This window comes from Phyllostomus discolor, chromosome 6 (genome assembly GCF_004126475.2).
Source record: "Phyllostomus discolor isolate MPI-MPIP mPhyDis1 chromosome 6, mPhyDis1.pri.v3, whole genome shotgun sequence".
NCBI lineage: Eukaryota > Metazoa > Chordata > Mammalia > Chiroptera > Phyllostomidae > Phyllostomus > Phyllostomus discolor.
The window spans coordinates 123,513,307-123,535,737 of NC_040908.2; the positions used below are offsets into that span (position 1 = coordinate 123,513,307).

A 22,431-nucleotide genomic window follows, 5' to 3' on the forward strand; every position below is an offset into this window, starting at 1 on the left:
GCAAACTCACAATTATTAACAACCACACCTAAAACAAAAACAAACTAAGCAAACACTGGAACAGGAACAGAACCACAGAAATGGAGATCACATGGAGGGTTTTCAACACGGGAGTGGGAGGAGCAGAGAGAGGGAAAAGGTACAGAGAATAAGTAGCATGGATGATAGGTAGAGAATAGACAGGGGGAGGGTAAGAACAGTGTGGGAAATGTAGAAGCTAAACAACTTATAAGTATGACTCATGGACATGAACTAAAGGGGGGAATGTGGGTGGAAGAGGGTGTACAGGGTGGAGGGGAGTGAAGGGGGGAAAATGGGACAACTGTTATATCATAATCAATAAAATATATTTAAAAAGAAATATTCACTTGAAACATTAAGATGTTATTGATATTAAAAATGTTCCTTAGACCATTACATGACACTGATATTCTGTAGAATGCATTTTAGAAAAAAAAAAATCCTATTTATATTGCAATAAAATATGCCATAAATTCTTAGAAAGATTTTGTATTAAATGCCATCACACCCTGAACTTGCAATGCTTTGAAAATAATTAGTTAGCCTCTTCAGTTTTAGGCACAAGTGGCTTTTCCCATAATCCTTTGTGACATTGAACTCATCTATATCTATTCATTTATTCTACTTATGAAATAACCTCTGATCTATAGGGCCCCAATTACATCTTGAATGATTTGGAAAGTATTAGTTCTCTTTATATGTTTTGGGTAATTTGTAAAGAATGAGCAATTAGATTTGTTTAAATGTTGGTAGACTTCACCAGTGCAGACATCTAGGCTTAAAGTTTTTTTGTTTTAGAAGGTTGCTAACTACTTCTTTAACAGAAAATGAACTATTCAGTCCATCCATTTCTTCCTGCAGTTGGTATGAATGTTGTCAGTGAGTGCATCACAGGATTCACATTCCGCCAGCTTTACCTGTGTTTAGGGTGTGGGCTAATGAGTCAGAACCCCATATCAGTTTTAAATCTTCCCTTTGTTCCTAGGCAACAGATAAGACCATTCTCCATATTCTCCACCCTTCCTCAGGAGTAAAACACTGTTACTTGTTACTGAAACCCAGCTAGTCTAGTAGTGGGAGCTGGGGCACATTACAATATCAATTGTGTCAGTTCAGTCTCAGTCTTAGGCAGATGTCATGTTTCTGTGTCTTGAAAGTGGAGACTTCTCAGTAATTCTTTCCCTTCCCTAGTGCTGTAGGAAGCTTCTGATGAACCTGCCTCAGCCTCAGGCTATAGAGTTTGTTTCTTATCCTTTCACTCAGCAGCAGGGGTCTTCACTTGTCCTTTCCCTCCAGGGGCTAAAGGCTTTTGTTCCCAAGGGAGAGAAATTAAGTGAGGTGTAGTGCCCATCCTACAGTGGCTGCTATTTTCTACCAGGCCTGTTTCATAATGAAGGCCTTCTCAAGCCTATCCTTTTGCTCTGACTTTCTTATGAGTATCTGGTTAAGGCCAAGGTACAAAATCTGAGTGGGTGTGAATTTCCCTTTGCGTCATAAACACATGACTCCCAGTCATTCTGTATTTTCATGTAGGTCCACACTTAGCTTTGAGGATTGTTGATAAATTTGAACAAATTTGGTATGCAGAGAATTTTTAGTTTGATATAGTCCCATTTATTTATTTTTGCTTTCACTTCCTTTCCCTTTGGGCTCAAATTCATAAAATCATGGGTCTATAAGTTTAGTACTTATGTTCTCATGTATGTAATTTATTGTTTCTGGCTTTAGATTTAAGTCTTTGATCCATTTTGAGTAAATTTTTGTATATGGGGACAACAAGCAGTCCAGTACAAAAGTTATAAAAACAAATATGAGAAGGTATTTGCAAACAATAGTTCTGAGAAGAGGTGAATATCAAAGTATATAAAGAACTCATACAACTTAACAACAAAAACCCAAACAATCCAATTAAAAAATAGATGGAACTTCTCACATGAAGACACATAAGTGGTCAACAGATATATGAAAAGATGCTCCACCTCACTAGCTTTAGAGAAATGCAAATTAAAACTACAATGAGATACCACTTCAAACCTGTTAGAATGGCTATTATCGACAAGAGAAGCAATAACAAATGTCGGAGAGGTTGTGGAGAAAAAGGAGCCCTCATTCACTGCAGGTGGGAATGTAAATTGATACAACCACTATGGAAATACTATGACAACTCCACAGCAAATTAAGAACAGAGTTACCATTTGATTCAGTAAACTGTCTTCTGAGTATCTACCCCCAAATTTTGAGAACATTTATTTGCAAAGCTATACCCAACCCTATGTTCATTGCAGCATTATTCATGGTGGCCAAGAAGTGGAGGTGTCCTCATGTAGATGATTGGAGAAAGAAGATGGAGTATGTATGGAATATGTACCCCAAATGGAATACTACTCAGCATAAAATGGAATACTACTCAGCATAAAAAAGGTGAAATACTGCCATGTGTGACAACAGGGATGGGCCTTGAGAATATCATGCTAAGCTAAATAAGACAGAAAAAGCCAAGAACCATATGATTTCACTCATATGTGGGAAAGAAAACTGAAAGTGACACATGAAGAAACAAGATAAACAAACAAAAACTAGACACAGACAATAGTATGGTGGTTACCACAGGGAAGAGAGGTAAGGTAGCAAAGGGTAAATGGAATGATGGAAGATCTTTGGGAAATGGACATACATACAATATATGGATGATGTGCCATAGAATTGTATACTTGAAACCTATGTAATTTAATTAACCAATGTCACCCAAAAGTTCAATAAAAAATCCTTATTAATTTAAAAAATTATTTGGAGGCATTATTTTCACTGCCTTGTATGGAGCCTGGCATATACCCCTGTATGCATGGGATTGTGTTCCATCTTTCTTTGAAGTTGCCTACCTTTCTTTGGATTTTGAGTTTCATTGCTCTGTGATTTCAAATATCTGAAGGTTCAAGAAAATTGTGAGTTGTTTGATGCAGCATGTTTTTATTGGTCATAAGGTTTTGAGTGGCACTCTTTTCAGATTTCTATATGCTAAGTGAAAACTACAAGTCCTGGTAGACATTTTAAATGTATCTGAGTGGAAGGACATCTGTGTGTCTATTGTCATCTTCCTATAGCTGTATTTCTCAAATCATGGGCCATGGGCCACTGAATCATAAATATCCAAGATGATTGATGAAGACCAAATGGGATTTTAATTATGAAATGCACCACAGTTTTTTACTCTGATAATGTTAGAGTGGGCCTGAGAAATCTGTATTTTTAAGAGGTTTCAAATCTTCAAAATTTGGGAAATTATTATTCTAAAGATCGAGACTTGATTATTAATCAAATTGGTGTATGCTGAAAATGGGATAATTTTTAGGAAGCGAGATGTTTGAATGCAGAATTGGCTAACTCAAAGCTGGACAACTCCCTGCCCTTTATCCCAACACACACGTGCACACACACACACACACACATGCACACACCTGGCTTGACCTGGTCTGCAGAGAACTTTGTTTAATTACCTCCTGATGTTCTTGATGTCCAATCTCCTGAAACTGTTATTTGACTTTCTAAACTCTATTACTTGGCTAAGTATCTATTTTCTATTTCTGTTATACCATTTGTCATACTGATATGGTATAATGTAACTAAATATAGTGTAATGATAAAGAATGTAAATCTGCTGCCAAACTTCCTAAGTTCAATCTTAGCTTCATTTTTAACCATTTCTGTGACTGTGGGAAAGTTAACTGATTTCTCTATTCCTAAGTTTTATTATTTTAAAAAGAAGATACAAATGTTACAAATTTTTCCTAGTTTGTTTGAGAGTTTACTGGGTTAATATATGTAAAGAACTCAGAAAGGGCTATGAGAAAGTAAGCCCTATATAAGTGTTAGATGTCATTATACTGAAAAATTGTTTATATGTCTAAATCAACTTTATTGAGCTACTAGAGCAATATGTTTCCACCCCACTATTAATGTTCACGTATCGCAAAGCCCCGTTTTGTGTGTACCGTTGCCGCTATATGCTAAAGAGAAGCTGTAGTAGATTTTAAAATCTGGTAAGAATAAACTGAATAATTTTAAACTGAGTAATTTTAATTAAGACTTCCTCCCTCTGAAACTCTCCACACACTTTTAGTGAGACTTTCTAAAAATATCACGTGTTCTCTGTTACTCCTCTATGTGGTAAATCTTCTTATTATGATTAGGAATATATGCTTCACTCTGAGGTTTAGTTAGAGTGCACACTGCTTCTCAAGCCAAACTAAGTCCTCCAGAATAGTCTTCATCAATAAAAAAAGGATATATTTTGTACTTGCAAAATATCAGCTTCTCTCTAGCATATAGTGATAAGGGTATACAAAAAATGTGGGGTTTACAATACATGAACATCTGCTATACTTTTTCTATTCTCAATCTTTTTTATGAATCACATGGGAAAGAAAGGATATGTTTATTGTGTGTACCTTTAAGGCTCTGAAATGGATTACAAACCTTACATTAGGCATCTCTGTAGGCCTCATGAAATCCGGTCAATAATTAAACATTGACGAAATGAATCTAAATTGAGGGTGGCTATGGAGGATGGAATGAGCAGCAGCAACAATTCTGACACCTGGGACTCAGACACTTGAGATTGCCATTCAGTGAGATTTGGCTGTGCATGGAATCATTCCGAGATCATGGGATAATTATGGTTTTAGATCCAAACAGACTTTAAATCCTAGCTCCTCTACTCACTAGCCTATTATATATGAGCTTGTTAAACTATTTATCATGTGGGTATTTATGATAATTAACCCTAAAACATTAAAAAAGTTTAGTGATTATACACACAAATTAGAATAAAGAGATTGTGACCAAGTAAATACTTAATAAATGTAGATTCTTTTCACATTTTCAACCTGAGGGGGAGTGAAATACATGATTAAAATATTTTTCCAGTGTCAACTAACTCCTCTGTGCCTCAGTTTGCACTGCGACACCTTAATTTTAGCTCCATCTAAGAATCGCACAGGAAACTTTAAAAGATATGTGTCTAAACACTATCCCTGGTATAGTTTTACTTTCTCTAGAGTTTCATTTAGGCTGAAGCATACATTATGTAGTCTTTTGTGTTTGACTTGTATCAGTTAGTTTAATGCCTGGGAGGTTTATCCATGTGAAACCACAGAACACCAAAGAAAGCAATAGGATTTAATGACAGAGAAAAATTACAATTGCCTACAGAGGTATGGTGATTTGGCCAACAACAGATTTTTTCAAAGTAATAATGATTCCAGAAGACTCAGAGTAATGACTTCAAAAGCCCAAGAAATATAATAACTAGTAAATGGAATTGTGTAGCTAGAAAAGTATAAAAACATGAGTGTGAAATAAAGAAGACTAGATGAACAGGTAACAAAGAAATTAGTACTAGGTAACTTACAAAGAAAATCTTGATGTATATACTTCTTAAAGAAGGTAATTTAGTCAAGAAGGAGAGACTAGGGTGAAAAAAATGGAAATTTCTAAATCTGGTAGTAAGTCTGAAATGGTAAATTGAAGATATGTGATATATCCTATTGATTTTGTTTTTTATTATTTTTTTTATTGTTGTTCAAGTACAGTTGTCTCCATTTTCCCCCCACCACTCCCCCCTACCCTAGCCATCCCCATCTCCCACCCTTCATCCTAACCCCCTTTGGTATTGTCCATGTGTCCTTTATACAGGTCCCTGAAAACCCTCCCCCTTTATCCTATTGATTTTAAATATCTCTTGTGTTTAGCCTCAGATGACTCTCCATAGTTTTCCTTTTTTTTGTTTTGTTTTGTTTTTAGAAAACAATGTTTTAATATTTTGATAAAAAGATCCTACTTGGTAATATATCTGCCTTAATATGATGATTATTAACACATAGAATATATCTCTGGAGTAGTTACTTTCTGAAAAAAATCACTAGCTCTCTGACTACTAAAAGAAGATCTTGATGAAGAAACCATACATTCTGAGATAGGTAATATAATGTTTGTTTGGTTATTACTCATCAATGAAAATCATTTAGTTCAGAGGATTTGAAAAACTGAAAAATTTAAGGAACCTGTCCCGTATCTTCTTGGTCCTTACCCCATAGATAATGGGGTTCACCATTGGTGGAACCAGAAGGTAGATGTTGGCCACAAATATGTGGACATGGGAAGGCACATGGTGCCCAAACCTGTGGGTGAGAAATGAGAAGAAGGCTGGAGTATAGGACACTAGGATTACACAGATATGGGAGCCACAGGTGCCCAAGGTCTTGAGTCGGGCATCCTTAGATGGAAGGTGGAAGACAGTGTGCAATATGAGGACATAAGAACAAATAATCAATATGAAGTCCACTCCTCCTGTAAGAAAGGCAACAATGAGGCTGTAGGCTCTGCGGATTCTTGTCTCAGCACAGGCAATCTTGATGAGGGCCATGAACTCACAGTAGGTGTGGGAAATTATATTGGTTCTGCAGTAGGGGAGCCAACGTAGCAGGAAAGGGTGAGGACTGAGAAGTACCATTCCCCGGAGGACAATAGCTAGACCCATCACCCCAATTACAGAATGTGTCAGAATAGCTGAGTGTCTTAATGGATTACAAATGGCCACACAACGGTCAAAAGCCATGGCTAGGAAGAAGCCAGACTCCATGGTGGAGCAAGAGTGAACCAGGAATACCTGAGTCAGGCAAGCTTCAAAGCGAATCTCTCCATCGCGGAACCAGAAGAGGCTGAGAAGTTTGGGCACAGCTGTAGTACACACAATAACATCAGCCACAGCCAGCATGCAGAGGAAGAGGTACATTGGCTCATGGAGGCTGGCGTCTGTCTTGATGATAAACAGAAGAGAGCAGTTTCCCACTAAGGCCAGAAGGTAAACGGCACAAAAGGGGATGGAGATCCACATGTGAGCAGCCTCCAACCCAGGGATGCCAATAAGAATAAAAGTTGATGGATGGACATTGGTCTTATTGTATACTGACATAATCAGTCAGATGTCAAATTTTCTCTTCCTGGATTTTCCTCTAAAGCAAATAAATCATAACTTAACTATTTTGAAACCACTTATGAGTTAAGAAATAAGCCAAAATTCAGGAATTGCCAATCATGGAGAAGTTATTTCATCACCCGAGTGTCAAATAGTATTTCAGGGTTGTAATATGCAATGTGACTTATGTATTGATGCTAAATGAGGAAAAGTATCTAGGTACCAAAGTTCAGAGTTAAATATATAAAAATCCAAAATCTTCCATCCAGAGGAAGATTTCTTCTTCCGGAGGAAATGGTTTGGATGAGTTAGTAAGAAAAGTGCGAAACACAAAATAGAGTGTGACAGAAGGGGTATTTTGAATGGAAAAATAGGCTCTTAAAAAATAATTTTAGTAATAACAGTTTGGGGACATACTAACTTACAGGGAGTAGTTTTGAAACTGAAATACTAACATTTAGAGAATGTGTTGATTATTGGAGAATGACCAGAAAGAGGTTCATTCTCACTTACACATGGTTCATTTGGGATGAGAAAAGTGGGCCTGATGGCAGCATGTCAAGAAACAAACAGCACATTGCATTTGGCATCACTCTTCAGTGGCCCTGGGATTTACTCCTGACCTTAACAGGGAAACATTTCAATATTATTGTAGCCTATATTCTGAGCTTCCTTCACTTTCCTACATGTATCTAATTAGTCAAACAATTTTATGACTTGCTTTTCATTAAATGTACTCTACAAGCAGTTTACTTCATCCAAACTTTCCTTTATAAATTTTCTTTTGTTCTGCATACTTCTACTGTACTAGCTGATTCCTACCCCAACCCCCATGCCACAATTTGTTGATTAAACTTGTTCCAATATAATCAGTACACCTAAGTGGCATACTTTGGGGTAGCATATTCTGCTCCCCTTCATATTCAAAATAATAGTCTAATAGTCGTATTAAGAAATAAGACTCCCACTTTGGCATATTATTTCAAGTTAATGTTATTTGAGAAATAGCCAGTATAAAAAGGGCACTCTGACTCTCCTTTATCTCTCTGAAAGCAGGAGATATATCCATGTGTAGGCATCTTCCTGGACCAGGAGTGTAAAAGTCATCACTATCACCAGAAATAGGAAATTTAGTCTAAGAAGTCTGCATAAAAAAAACTTGTTATTTCTTTATTAATTTACTACCCCAAATCCAGACCCCCTTATCTCGCCCCCTTATTTTCTGTACCCTTGTCTAAGAGATATAAAAACTTCCTATTTTAGTTAATTTTTTGAGTCTCATAGAAATAACCTCTGTATGTATGAAATTAAATTTGTTTTTTCTTTCTAATCTGTGTTATGTCAATTTAGTTATACACCGGCCATAGAAGTTAGAAAAAAGGAAGACATTTTCCATCCCCACAAAAGTCATACTGCTCCCCTAATACTTTGTTTTTCCCTTTCTTTTTGGAAACACAATTGATACTGTTCCTGAGACACTCTTTGTACTTTACCCACTAGTACAGATACTTGAGTATGATTATGGAGTCTTTGTCATCAGGAACAAATAATTCTAAATCACTGTCCATTGAAGTAGAGATTGGAATATAAACAGTTGACTGGGAATCAGTGTTAATTATAATAGTGATACAGTATTGTCTCTTAATCGGTTGTTGAAGTTTCATCCCAAAGTTTTTGCTTTTGCTTATTTAGCCTCCAAGTTTCCTAAGGATAGGTACTCTCTTTTGACATACGGAAATGTGGGTCAATGAGCTCTGGAAAGTCTGTTATGGCATTTCTGGATCATGATGTAAACTGGGACATGGGGAATGCAGGAAAACCAGGTTATTGGGAATTTATGTAATAAAGTAATAGTTAAATATTTTTAAATGCTAATGTGAATCAGTTGTTTTCCTGAGAACAATTCATATTTTAACTCATAAATTTATCTTCATTTTGAAATGCAGAGAATTTAAGTAACTTCTATGAGTTTAAACAACTGTTATATAATGCACCTTGTTTTTTAGCTTCACACTGATTCTAGAGCACTTACTCTTAACTGTAGTGATTAATTGCCCTAATGATGTGACAGTCTATTTGCATTTGTACATATAAATAAAAGGATAGGGATTGTTCCATATCTAAAATTAGAAAATATAAACACCATTTATTTGATTACAAATAATTATTGAACCCCTTCACTTTGCTTTCATGTATTTTTTTTTAGTCATCATATGAAGACGTGTGCCTCCTGGAGGTGCCTTGACCAGGGATCGAACCTGTAACCTTTCTGGTGTGTAGGACAACACTCCAACAAATTGAACCACTTGGTCCAGGAAAAGCCTCCCTGTTTTTAAAGTCCATAAAGGAACCTGTCCAAGTTTAAGAGTTTCTCTTTCTAATTAACTCTCTTTCAGTGTACTTCATCTCAAAAGATGAGAGTTACTATCTACGCATACCTTAGAGGGAAAATTAACATTTGTCACCAGATAAAAGCTCTCTCAGTCTTACACTGTTCTACCTTTAGGTTTATGTATATATACATTGAACTAATACATTTTTATGCTTTCCTTTATTTGTCCTCAAATAAGCCTATATATCCTTTTATTTAAATCTGAGACGCCATCGACACTCTCATATTTCACCTGAACCACAACCTTCACTTTCTCCTTTTGCACAATTTCACTATACAATTTAAATATACTTTACTAATAGAAAATATGTGGGCAAATTATGTCATGAAAACATTCACACTGAAATAAATGCAAATGTCTCATTACATAAAGTAAATCTTATCCTTATTCACAAACAGAAAATTAAAAATTAAAAATGAATATAATACAATTTATACATTATAATACAATTCAACAGAACGTCAAGATTATGATAATGAACATTAGTAAACTATGGGTTAAAGAGCAAGTCTTGTGCACAACTGATTGGAGAAAATTAACCCAACACTTAGAGAAAGATTGTTTAGTAATCATTATTATTAAATCAAAAAATGAGCAAATCTATTTAACTACTTGCCATCCTAGGGAATAATGCTCACATATACACATGGAAGTATATACAGTGATTCTTGTTGTAAAAGTGCCTATAATAGAATAGAAATTAAAACATTCAACATGTCCATTCATAATCTGTGGTAATTTTTATTATGGACTAATCATAAACACTTAGAATAAATTGTAAATAAACTGACAAAGAAAAACATCTAAATAAAAAATAAAGCATAAGTTTGATTGTTTATTAACATTGAAACACCTGAAAAATTAAACAGATATGTGTGTATGCATATATATTTCAAAATGTGGTTATATAAATATATATTTTATATAATTTTATGTATTATATACTTATTTATATTACCATATAGTAATTTTACATATACACATATATAGAGAGAATATAATCACATATATATTTATAAAACCACACTTGTAAATACAGAAACAATTTGAAAGGACACATACCCAACTTAGGAGAGGTCTAAAATGTGGGATGGATGGAAAAGAATGCTGACAGCATAATTTAGCTATAATACTATGGTTTGAATTTTTTTTTTTTACCAGTGCCAATGTATTCTATGTATTCACGTGTTACCTGTATAGTTTAGGATAAGAAAATAAATAATGCAGAGTTACAATTGTATTCATCATAAAATGTTATAAACCAAGAAATTACATGGATTTGGGCTTCTATGTTTTCTAAAATATTAGGAATTTTTCTAACCTCTTGAAATACTTTTTCCTGTACTTGTTTGCATAGAGAACTGGTTATTTATTTAATTCAGTAAAGAGATGACATATCTTTGTCCTTCATGATATTTCTTCACACACAAAAATCCTCAGTAATTTGGTTAGAACTGAAGGTTCTATTCACAAACTAGTTCCTCTGACATTATGTTCTAGCAACTTTTAACTATAATCACATACCTCTTTAGTTTCTTTATGGTCTGTGCACTTACCTGTCTTCTAGCTTTTGTCACACTGTATTTTATGTTGCTGCATATCTTTATCTTTACTATATTGCAAATTCTTACTTGTCAAAGGGCATGTATTTTCATACATTTGCTGTTCCAATGAATGAAGAAAAAGAAAAATATATATAAGACATTGCTATTCATTTTCTGGTGAATAATTTTAATATGAATTTAAAAATGTAATCCCTATGAATGTATTACAGTCTGCACTATCTCTGTACACTGTAGTACATTAACAGTTTCCTTGATTATAATATTACACCTCTCAGATCTACCCAGGGATCAGTCACCAACAAAATTGAACTCTGTCTGCATTTTGTTCCTTGTCTGACTACAGAATCGAGAAAAAGAGGGAACTGGAGTGAAGGAAATTCACATCTGCTTTTGGGGAGGAATAAACAGTAATATCTTCTGCTAAATTCTACATCTTTAGCCATCTCTTAATAAAAGTAAAATAAATCTGCACTACTTGGTTTATATTAAGTGCTACATTATTCACATTGAAGACTTATCCCATTTAGTCCTTAAGGGGGTTTTTGGATAGATAATCATACTTGTAACAGTTAAAAATAAGCTAAAAATGTTGACTTAAGTTTGCTAAAATTATTCTACTACAAATTCAAGATTTATAAATTTGAAGCCAAGTATAATTACAAAGTTTGTAATCTTTACATCAACCCTGAAGTGATGAGTACTCTGTAAGGTTTTCCAAATATAAAATGACATAACCCATGTAAAACTGCTTTGACCAGTATGAAACATTGCTCAGATATCATAGATTTGCTCAAAATCTAGGATTGCTGCATCTATAGTACCATCCTTGTTTCATTGGCCTTCCTCTGATAATCTCCATACATTTCTGATGCTGAGAAACCCATGCATTGATTTATTCTCCACAAAAGTCACAGCCTAATCTCAACCCATCACAGAGTGAAACACAGGTAGTCTATTCAGGGGTCACAAAACCAAATGGGTTCAGTTTCCCCAAGAAATCTTACACAATGCTGTTTTTTCAGAGCCTGTTTGCTGACTAAAGCCCTGAGAACAAGACACAGATGAAAATGACTGTACATTGCCTTACCTCACCAGGGGTTCTGTGGAGATCAGGGTGAATACCTACCTGGTCTGAGGAAGCCGTTAATTCTTGCAAGACTTACACCTTTTCCAAAGGAACTCAGTTATAGATATGTCTCTTAATTTCTGAGACTCCCATGGGTATGGAGTAGGGTTGGCTTCCCCATGGTGTCAAGAAAAGAAACCATTGAGAATTGGAAATTTGAGTTCATAACTCATATTGTAAGTCTTAGGAGTAACATCTATTTTTTGAAATAAATTTTTATTTTTCAGTTACAGTTGACATATAACATTATTGGTGTATTAGTTTCAGGTATACGACCCAGTGATTAGACATTTTATAACTTATGAACTGCATTTTATAACTTACTATCTGATCATCCTACTAAGTCTAGTACCCATCTGACACCATACATAGTTACTAGAATATTATTAACTATGCTCTCTATGCTGTACCTTAAATCCTGTGACTGTTTCACAACTACCAATTTGTAATTCTTATTTCCTTCACCTTTTTTACCCATCCCTCTGCATCTGGCAATCTTTAAAATGTTTTCCATATCTGTGGATCTGTTTCTGTTCTGCTTATTCTTGTTTTTTAGATTCAGTTGTTGATAGATATGTATTTATTGTTCTTTTATTTTTCATATTTTTTATCTTTTTTCTTTTTAAAGAAACTCCTTTAACATTTTATGTAATAATGATTTGTTGGTAGTTCCATTTTTTTATGTTTCCTAACTTTTTGTTGAAGTTCTCACTTAGTTTACTTATTCTTTCTGAAAGTTCATGGAACATCTTTATAATCAGTGTTTTTCTTATTTTTTTAATCCTCACCTGAGGACATTTTGTTATTGTATTTTAGAAAGAGAGGAAGAGAGAGAGAGAGAGAGATTGATGTGAGAGAGAAACATCAATTGGTTGCCCTCCTGTACACATCCCAACCAGGAATTGAACTTGCAACTTAGGTATGTGCCCTGACTGGGGATTTAACCTGCAACCCATCAGTTTATGGGATGACATGCCAACCAACTGCCAAGGCTATTTCCAGTCTTTTGAATTGTGCATCTGGTAGATTGCTTGTCTGCATTTTGTTTAGTTATTTTTCTGGACTTTTGCTTTGTTCTTTCTTTTGGAAGATGTCTCTTTGTCTCCTCATTTTGGCAGCCTCCCTGTGTTTGTTTCTTTGTATTAGGTAGATCTGCTACATATTTTGGGCTTGGTAGAGTGGTCTTATGCAGTAGGTGTTCTGTAGGGTCCAGAAGTACAACCTCCCTTTTAACGCAAGCTGGGCACTCCAGGTGCACCCATTGTGAGGGCTGCTTACACCCTCCATTGTAGCCTTGATTGCTGTTGGCACACCAGTGGGAGGAATTTAATGCCAGGCTGATTGCCTGCAAAGACTGGCTTTGACACCATGGAGAATCAGCTGTGCAGAAGCCCACTCCACAGACCAGGACTTGCTTCAGTGAGACTCTGGTGCCCACTGAGTCTACCCCTTGGGTATGTTGCTTGTGAAGATAGTTGAGTGGTACATTGATGTGGTTGAAGTTGTCCACTGGGTATGTTGGCTCTAGGGCTTTCTGAGAGATGCAGGCCAAGTCCAGGCACCACCTAGCCACACGGCATGAGCTACAAAGTGATCTGCAGATTGCTGTTACTTGTACTGGATTTGGAGATGCCCAAGAAAAGCCAAGCTTGAACCAAGGCTGGCTGCCTGGGGCCACTTAGCTAAACACACGCAGCATATCAAGGCCAGATTATGCTTGCTTGAGAGATTTTAGGAAAGTCTGAAGCATGAACCAAGATAAGCTGTTCATATGGAAAAGCCACTAGAATCAGCTTGGGTGGGCCCCCAAGTAGGGTGGGATGGGGTCTCAGAGAATCAACAGATAGGGCAAAGAGTGCTACCCCTCACCCTACGGAGACTCATGTAGTGCCAGTCTGTTGGCTCCATGGGTGGTAGTAGGTGGTAGCCAAGAAAAGATAGCCTGTGCCAGTACTTCTGTTTGGGAGAAAGCTCAGCTCTCACTCTGATACCAGATCCTTCAGTCCCTTCCCATACATCCTTGGCACCTTTCTAGTTTCCCAGCATCAGAACTCACAGCAAATGATTCTGAATAGGTCTGTGCACAGGCTCATTAAGAGAAATGCCTGGGTCTCCAAAAGCCTCTATCTCACTCATCCACAATCCCTGCTGGTTTTCACAGCCACAAGTTATGGCAACTTCCTGGCACTGGAAGGAACCCTGGGCTGGGGGTCCTGGTGTGGGACTGGTACCCCCTCTCCTCAGGGAAAAACTCTGCAGCCAAGATATCCCTACCAATTTTTATGTGTCACACATGTGTGTGACACCAGCCTGTTCTGCATTCCACCCCTCCTATCCACACTTGATGTGGCTTCTTCTTTATATCTTTAGTTGTAGGGCTTCTGTTCAACTATATTTCACATGATTCTGAATGATGGTTTTCTATAGTTGTAATTTTGATGTGGTTGTGGGAGGATTCAAGTACCACATTTATCTACATTGCCATCTTGACTGCAGGCCCTACCTAGAATTAACATCTTCATATCAGGAGAATCTAAGGAGACTAAGGGAGGGAAGTTGAGTGTTTCTAGACTGCCTATGAAGCCTGCTTTTCAGAATTGTTTGTTCTTAAATAGATCATATATATGTATCAAAAAAACATAGTGTCTAGTTCCTTCATTATAAATAACACCTTTTTTATTTTTATTATGAGAAAATTTAAATAAAAACTAGCATTAATCATACTGTCACTTTCATATTTCATTTAATATTATTCCTTGATTTTTTCATTTATATTATTTTAAACATTTAAATAATATTAGATTAAAATTTTTCTATAACTGTTGTGATATACCTTCTTTTCATAGCTCACCAGAGTAAATTTTACAGAAAAATATTTAGTTATATTAAATAAAACGGAATTTTGATGAAAATTTAATTGTATCTAAATTTTAATGTGGAAAATTTTACATGTTTAAACATGCAATCCTCTTAACAATCTAGAATTTATATGCTTTTACATGTATTCCAGGCTCCTTTGATATATCTGAACAATTGTTAAAAATTTTAAATTAAATTTTAGGGGTGACATTGGTTAATAAAGTTATATACATGTGAAATGTATAATTTTATAATGCCTTATCTGTGTCTTGCATTGTGTATGAACCACACATAGTCAAACTGTCTTCTGTCACTGTTGGGAACCGCCCTGACTGGTATCAGAAGCTGAAACCCCTGCCTAGGCTAAGGCTAAGGGAACGCCCTTGGAACCGTAAGCCAGCAAGGACACAAGGGCTTGTCTCCCTGGCAGGAATGCTGCTTCTGCTGCTGAACCCCAAAACGCTTGGTCGGTTAGCAAAAGACAGGTAAGATTCCCCACGGGGGGAACGACCTAAGGCAGGCACGATCACTTTGGGAGGCCCCCAAAAGAAGGACTTTGGGAGCTGCAGCAAAAGAGGGTGACGGGCTCTCGCTCCTCGGCTTGGACATAGCATGAGTTCTCAGCGTCTGGGAGAATATCTCCTTATTGCCTTAGTTCCCGTGCTAAGCCTGAAACAATGACAGGGTGGTGCAGCTCTGCGCTGAAAAGGGGCGGATTCCCTGGGTGATCAGGCCTAAGAAAGAACATGTAAATTACTGTGAAACCTTCTTTGTTTAGAATGCTCTCAGTTGAATGAGAGGGGTCCAAGGAGGAAGTTTGTTCCTCAAAGTTTTACAGCTCTTTTACCCTGACTCAAAATAGACCAGCAGAGTTCCTTGTTTTCTATGGTTCCTTACTTCCCATTGATAAGTACTGTACTTTACCTGAATTATTATGCAAAATGAGCCCAATAAAAGCATGTATGGACGGCAAATCATGGCACCCCCCACTAGGGGGGGTGGCCATTCTGTCCCTACTTCCCCATAGAAACTAGTCTTGTCTCTGTGCATGTGTGGTTTTTTTTCTCACGTGTTTTTCGGCGAGCCATCCACAGCGTTCTGTGGTCACTGCTGGCCGGTGACCCACGCGCAACATGTCACCATATATTTGCTCCCCTATGCCTTTTACTACCCCTCCACACTCCTTCCCTCTGCTAACCACCATACTCTTATCTGTGTCTATAAGTTTTTTTTTGTTTGCTTGCCTTGTCTGAACAATTTTAAAATATTTTTCATGTCAATGTTTAAATTGTAGAACTTGATATTATATCATTTTGGTTTTACATTTAATTGTATTTTTTGTATATGTCTTAACTATGTCCTATAAATTTCATATATGCAGTGAATCCCTGTTATATAAGAATCCCATATTTGCAAATTTTTCTACTCCTTAAAATTTATTGGTAAACCCAAATAAATACCTGTTGCTCTTTAACAGTCATTTGAAGATATGCAAATTTTAGTTGCTTGACAAGCAGATACCCAGCAAGTTTGAACAAGACAAGACCATAACTTCTCATTTTTAGCTATAAACAAATGAACCTTTTTATTCTTTTGAGTGCCATGTATTTCTTATTTTGTGCTTTTTTTGATGACTCCACTATTTAAAATATTTCCAAGAACACCACTGAAGTGCCATAGATTAAATATTTTTTATTTATTTATGAGTGCACTGGGATAAATTAGTACTTTTCTAGTGTTCCTAAGTGAAAGAAGGTCTTGGTGTGTTTTATGGAGAAAATACCTGTGTTACATAGCTTTATTCAGGTATGAATAATAGCACTCTTGGTTGTGAATTCAAAGTTAATGAACCAAAAATGAGGTACAATCAGACAAAGAAAGAGGAAATTTGCCTATCTATACATACAGTCACTCTAGAATATACTGAAGTAATATCTGCACTATTTAGTAAAGGCATGAAAAAGATGAAAAAGAGGCTAAATTTGTGGATTCATGAGATGACAGCTAACAAAATAAGTGTAGTGGACAGCTCTGTTGCAAGATCAAAGATATTTCCAGTTATATCACTATCATCCAGAATTAAAAAAAAGTAATGTATCACATTTTAAAAGTCATCAAGGCACAAAACATATTAAACTTGCAGGTTAAGCAGATTCTGTTAAGGTTCAGGAGGCTACAGAAGAATTTTTTAAATGTCTGCTAAGGGTGCAGGTAAAGCATTCTGTGGAAGAGCAGGTTTTCGATACTGATGAGACTGGCTTATTATGCAAGGATGTTGGTGAATGAGCAAATATAATGCAAGTGGACTGCAAAGCTCTTGGCTTTTAATCATTTCAAGGCTGTAAAATTAATCATTTGTAAGAACTATGCATAAATGAGGTGTCTTTAAGGAGAAACACACATAAAACATGATTGTGTTTTCATTGATTGACAAAAATGTGACAAGAGGTTACAGGAAGCTAATTCTTGCATTTCCCCCAGAACAATGGTTTTATATTTTCTAATTCACTGTTCACAGTGACTTTATAGGACATTGATGAGAATAATAAGAATTTACTGTGTGTTTGTGTGAATACATATATGAGTATATGTGAGTACACACACAAACACACCAACACATGTATCTGGGGATAGGCTTGCTCTGTCTTCCCCCATGGGAGAACTCATGGGCTGAGGGAATCTCTGTGGAGCAGAGAAGTTTCAGGTCAAAGAAGGGTAATGTGGGTAGAGTAAAACTTTACTTCATATCCTTTCCACCTGCCTCTTCCTCTGTGTTCCATCAGGGCCCCTGTAAACTTTCATCTGGATACTGAAACTCTCACAAAGGTATTTTCATACATTAATGGTTGTTAACTTGGTGTTTCCATGGGAGGAGGAGCACTACCCCCTATTTTGTCATCTTACTACCATAAACCTCACTTTTCTGACTTCATTTCCTCAGAAGCCAGAGCTCCTTATGCCTCTCACTGAGTCAGAGGCAGGTGAGACACTGGCGTCATCAGAGACCTTGTGTCCTTTACAAAACTGGCTCTAGGGTATTTTTCTATTGGAAGCTCCTCCCAGGCAAAGAGCGGTGCCCTCATAAAAACCGGGCAGATTGAGACAAGTCAGAGATGGGGTTCCTGATGCTTGGTCTGGTGAGTCTTCCCCATGCCCCAGCTCCCAATGTATCCTTACTTTACAGTGATGGATGAAGGGAAAGAAGGAGCATAAGAAAGGAAGAGAAGAGACACAGGATAAAGTTGAGGGAAAGAAAATGAAGCTGACACTTAGGAAAAAAATAGACTCACATTTGGAAAGGGCTATATTATACTAGTAAACACATTTGGATTTTACTTGAATCCTTCTCTTGTATACTTTAGAAAAATCAATTTCCTGATATCTGAAGAATGATGGATAACATAGTACTTTTGGAATAGATTGGAAATGTTTTAAATGAGTTACCTGTTTAAAAATAAAAACTTTCTTATCTGCATTTTATAAATAAAAATGCTTGTTATTTACTTTCCTTTCAATACAGAGTGAATACGTCTTGAAGTTGGTTTCAAGTCTGATGGCAGAACTCCTGATTTGTTTTTAAAGATTTTATTTATTTATTTTTTAGAGAGGGAAGGGACAGAGAGAGCGAGAGAGAGATCAATGTATCAATGTGCGGTTGCTGGGGGCCATGGCCTGCAGCCTAGGCATGTTCCCTGACTTGGAATCGAACCTGCGATGCCTGGTTCACAGCCCTCTCTCAATCCATTGAGCTATGCCAGCCAGGGCAGAACTCCTGCTTTTAAGCACTGCCAAGTACTGTGCTGTAATAAACCCAAGGGATGGTGAGGGTTTGAAATAGCTCTATTAGAATGAAACAAATGTACTGATTTTAAAGGTACTAGAAGTAGAACTGGTTGTATTTCTTCACTGTTTGGGGAGGAGAGGAGGATGATATTTAGATTTTTTGATCTAGCCCATTCACAGAATAATAATGATTTAAGACAAACAGCTATAGAAATTCATTTTTCTGTATATATCTTCTAATTATTTCTATGGTTATTCATATCACTGACTCTGTACTTAATAAACTACCAAGGCCCCTTTGCAGAATGTAACTACGTTGACAGATATAATTCCCTATAATTTTATTTTTGAACACAGAATATAATACCATTTCCCTGTAAGAACAATAACAACTAAAAAACTTCAAAGAAGTGGAAAGTAGCTTATTCTCTCCTTTAATGATGGGCTCTGCACCTATTAGGTAGAGTAATTTTCTTATTTATTGAGAATCTATTGCATGTAGGTATGAAGAAAAAAGGAAAACATTGTCTTTCTAACTTTCAGAGACTATTGTCTATATTTGTGATCTTCAGAGATGTTATTTAGGAATACAAAACTTTATTTACTAAAAAAATCTTGCCATTGGAACTTACACTGATAAGGCACAGAAAATTATGCTTCCATAATTGAATCCAACTGTCATTCCTTATGTTGTTCATATCACACCTTTTTGGAATATTCACTGTGCCATTACAAGGTAAGAACATTATACTAGAAAGACTATTCTTTTGGACATTTCATAAAGTGTTTCTCACAAACATCTATTGTTCTTAGATCCTTTTCCTTTCTGATGCTTACATTTAATACTAGGCATTCCCTATTCCCTCATCTACTTTGTAGTTTCCTTTTATTACTTGTCTAGCATGGACAGGACACTTTTCCTGGATTTGCTTCTCATGTATCAATGTCTTCATAATACCATGATTGTCTTACTGAAACTGATCATAACTATCATTTCTCCTCTGTAAACCTCCAGTGGCACAAAATGATGAAAAGATACTTTTTACTACAAAACATTTATACATAATGAATGGTCAAATGCTTTGAAAATATGCCTCTAACAAATTCTATAAGTAAGATACATGAAACTATTTAAAAAACAGTATACATAACATTAAAAGTGATCAATTTAAGTTGTTTAGAATATGCTTTCTATCTAGTCTCTTCAAAATATTTACCATGTATTGTAAACACTTAAAACCACAATTGCCTCAAACTTGTAATGAAGACACTGACGTGTCTTATTCAGATAGATGGGAGCTTAAAAGAGCTTGTGTTTGTATGAATATATGTGAAGGAGAGCGAATGTGTATATATGACATAAGGGAGGCATGAATTATCTTTTTCTTATATCTGACTCCATTCTCTTTTCATTTCAATTTACTTATATCCCCTCCACTTTCTACTTTCTTTTTATAGCTCTTTAACTATAAGCATTTCAAGCATTTGGTAAGTTATTTAAACTATTTGAGGTTCAGATCCGTATATAAAAATAGAGTTGAGTATCTTTGCCTATCTGTGTTTATAATGATTAGAGATGATATTTTCCTAGGTTTTGACAGCATTGAAAGTACTAGGAGAATCTCAGTAAATAGTAGTTGATAACACTGTTTTCACTATATTTACTACTTATTTTGTAATAATAAAGAATAAGTATTAATGAGTGGGTTGGTTTTAATCTTTTAGATTAGTTGTTTTATCCTCACCTGAGGATATGCTTACTGATTTTTAGAAAGAGGGGATGGGAAGGATAAAGAAAGGGAGAGAAACATTGATATGAGAGAGAAACATCAATTGGGGTCCTCTTGTATGTGCCCCAAACTGGGACTGAACTTGCAACTCAGGCATGTGCCCTGACTGGAAAGTGAACCCACAGATTGTTGGTTTATGGGATGATGCTCCAACCAACTGAGTCACACTGCCTAGGGCACATTTTTTAGAATTATTTTTAGTATTTGAGAACACATCTTAATGAATCTGTTTTCATCAACACTTTCTAGCCATCTTGTGTGTTAACGCCTGAGTGTTACTATCCAACCAAATGGGAACAATAGAAAGAACTGTTTATGGAGCCCTTTGAATGTCAAAAGTGAAAGTAAATTATGTTGGTGATGATAAGAGAAGGTAATTAATTAATGAAGTAGGTATTAAGGCAAAATCTTAGCATAATACCAATGAGGTGACCATTGCAAATGAGACCATTTTTCTGAAAGATAAAAAAGGTGCCAAGAAAGATGAATATAATATGTAGATTTTTAATTACAATCTACTGCATAACTTCTTTTAAGTCCTTTTCTTTGATAAATTACTTCTACACATTGCTCTTATGTACTATGTTTTATGTAAATTAACAAGAGAGAATATTCATAATTGTATGGTGTTTTTTTTTATTTAGGTTTGAAACATTGCTGTTTTACCTGGTGTCCTACACATTGGCAAACATACATTTGTAAGGAACATGGACTTACACATTACCTAGCAGGATGCCCTCTCCCAACAACACCCAGTTCCACCCCTCCTCCTTCTTGTTGCTGGGCATTCCAGGATTGGAAACACTCCATATCTGGATTGGTTTTCCCTTTTTTGCTGTGTACCTGATTGCACTCACAGGGAACCTCACTATTATGTTTGTCATCCAGACTGAGAGCAGCCTACACCAGCCTATGTTCTACTTCCTGGCCATGTTAGCTACCATTGACTTGGGTCTCTCCACAGCCACCATTCCTAAGATGCTTGGGATCTTCTGGTTTGGTCTTAGGGAGATAATCTTTGATGCCTGCCTCACCCAGATGTTTTTCATCCACAACTTCACTTGTATGGAGTCGGCAGTCCTCTTGGCAATGGCTTATGACCGTTATGTGGCCATCTGCAACCCACTCCGGTACAGCACCATCCTCACCAACAAGGTTGTTTCTGTGATTGGTCTTGGTGTGTTAGTGAGGGCATTTATTTCTGTTATTCCATTTGTATTTCTCATTTTGCGATTGCCCTTCTGTGGGAATCAAGTCATTCCTCATACCTACTGTGAACACATGGGTCTTGCTCGTCTTTCTTGTGCCAGCATCAAGGTCAATATCATCTATGGCTTGGGTGCTATTTCAATCCTAGTTTTTGATATTATAGCCATTGCCCTTTCTTATGTTCAGATACTCTGTGCTGTTTTCCGTCTCCCTTCCCATGAAGCCCGACTCAAGTCTCTCAGCACATGTGGTTCACATGTTTGCGTAATTCTCGCCTTCTATACACCAGCCCTCTTTTCCTTCATGACACATCGCTTTGGCCAAAATGTCCCCCGCTATGTCCACATACTTCTGGCGAATCTTTATGTTATAGTGCCACCAATGCTGAACCCTGTCATATATGGAGTCAGAACTAAGCAGATCTATGACTGTCTGAAGAAAATGTTATTTAAAAAATATGATTAAAAAGAAATAGCACCTGCCCTGGCTGGCGTAGCTCAGTGGATTGAGCACAGGCTGCAAACCAGGCATTGCAGGTTTGATTCCCAGTTGGGGCACATGCCTGGGCTGCAGGCCATGGCTCCCAGCAACCGCACATTGATGTTTCTTTCTCTCTCTCTCTCTCTCTCCCTTCCCTCTCTAAAAATAAATAAATAAATTCTTTTTTTAAAAAAGAAATAGCACCTAATATGTATCAGATGGAAATTTTAAA

At 36.4% G+C, this 22,431-nt stretch overlaps 2 protein-coding genes across 2 annotated transcripts; one reads left to right on the forward strand and one right to left on the reverse strand.

Moving 5' to 3' along the window:
* Positions 1–5,691: 5,691 nt before the first annotated feature.
* LOC114500662 (olfactory receptor 52D1-like) lies at positions 5,692–11,055 on the reverse strand. Its single transcript, XM_028517409.2, has 2 exons — positions 10,944–11,055; positions 5,692–7,031 (listed from the first exon to the last, which is right to left on the reverse strand). Exon 2 carries the CDS (start codon positions 6,989–6,991, stop codon positions 6,041–6,043), a length of 951 nt encoding a protein of 316 aa, XP_028373210.1. The 5' UTR covers positions 6,992–7,031; positions 10,944–11,055; the 3' UTR covers positions 5,692–6,040.
* A 10,043-nt stretch (positions 11,056–21,098) lies between these two features.
* On the forward strand, positions 21,099–22,184 carry LOC114499817 (olfactory receptor 52E2-like). The gene has a single exon (XM_028516299.2). It carries the CDS (start codon positions 21,243–21,245, stop codon positions 22,182–22,184), a length of 942 nt encoding a protein of 313 aa, XP_028372100.1. The 5' UTR covers positions 21,099–21,242.
* The last annotated feature ends 247 nt before the right edge of the window (positions 22,185–22,431 follow it).

Coding starts and splice junctions, on each gene's coding strand:
- LOC114500662 (XM_028517409.2), bottom strand. CDS start 6,991: ATGTCAGTATACAATAAGACCAATGTCCATCCATCAACTTTTATTCTT.
- LOC114499817 (XM_028516299.2), top strand. CDS start 21,243: ATGCCCTCTCCCAACAACACCCAGTTCCACCCCTCCTCCTTCTTGTTG.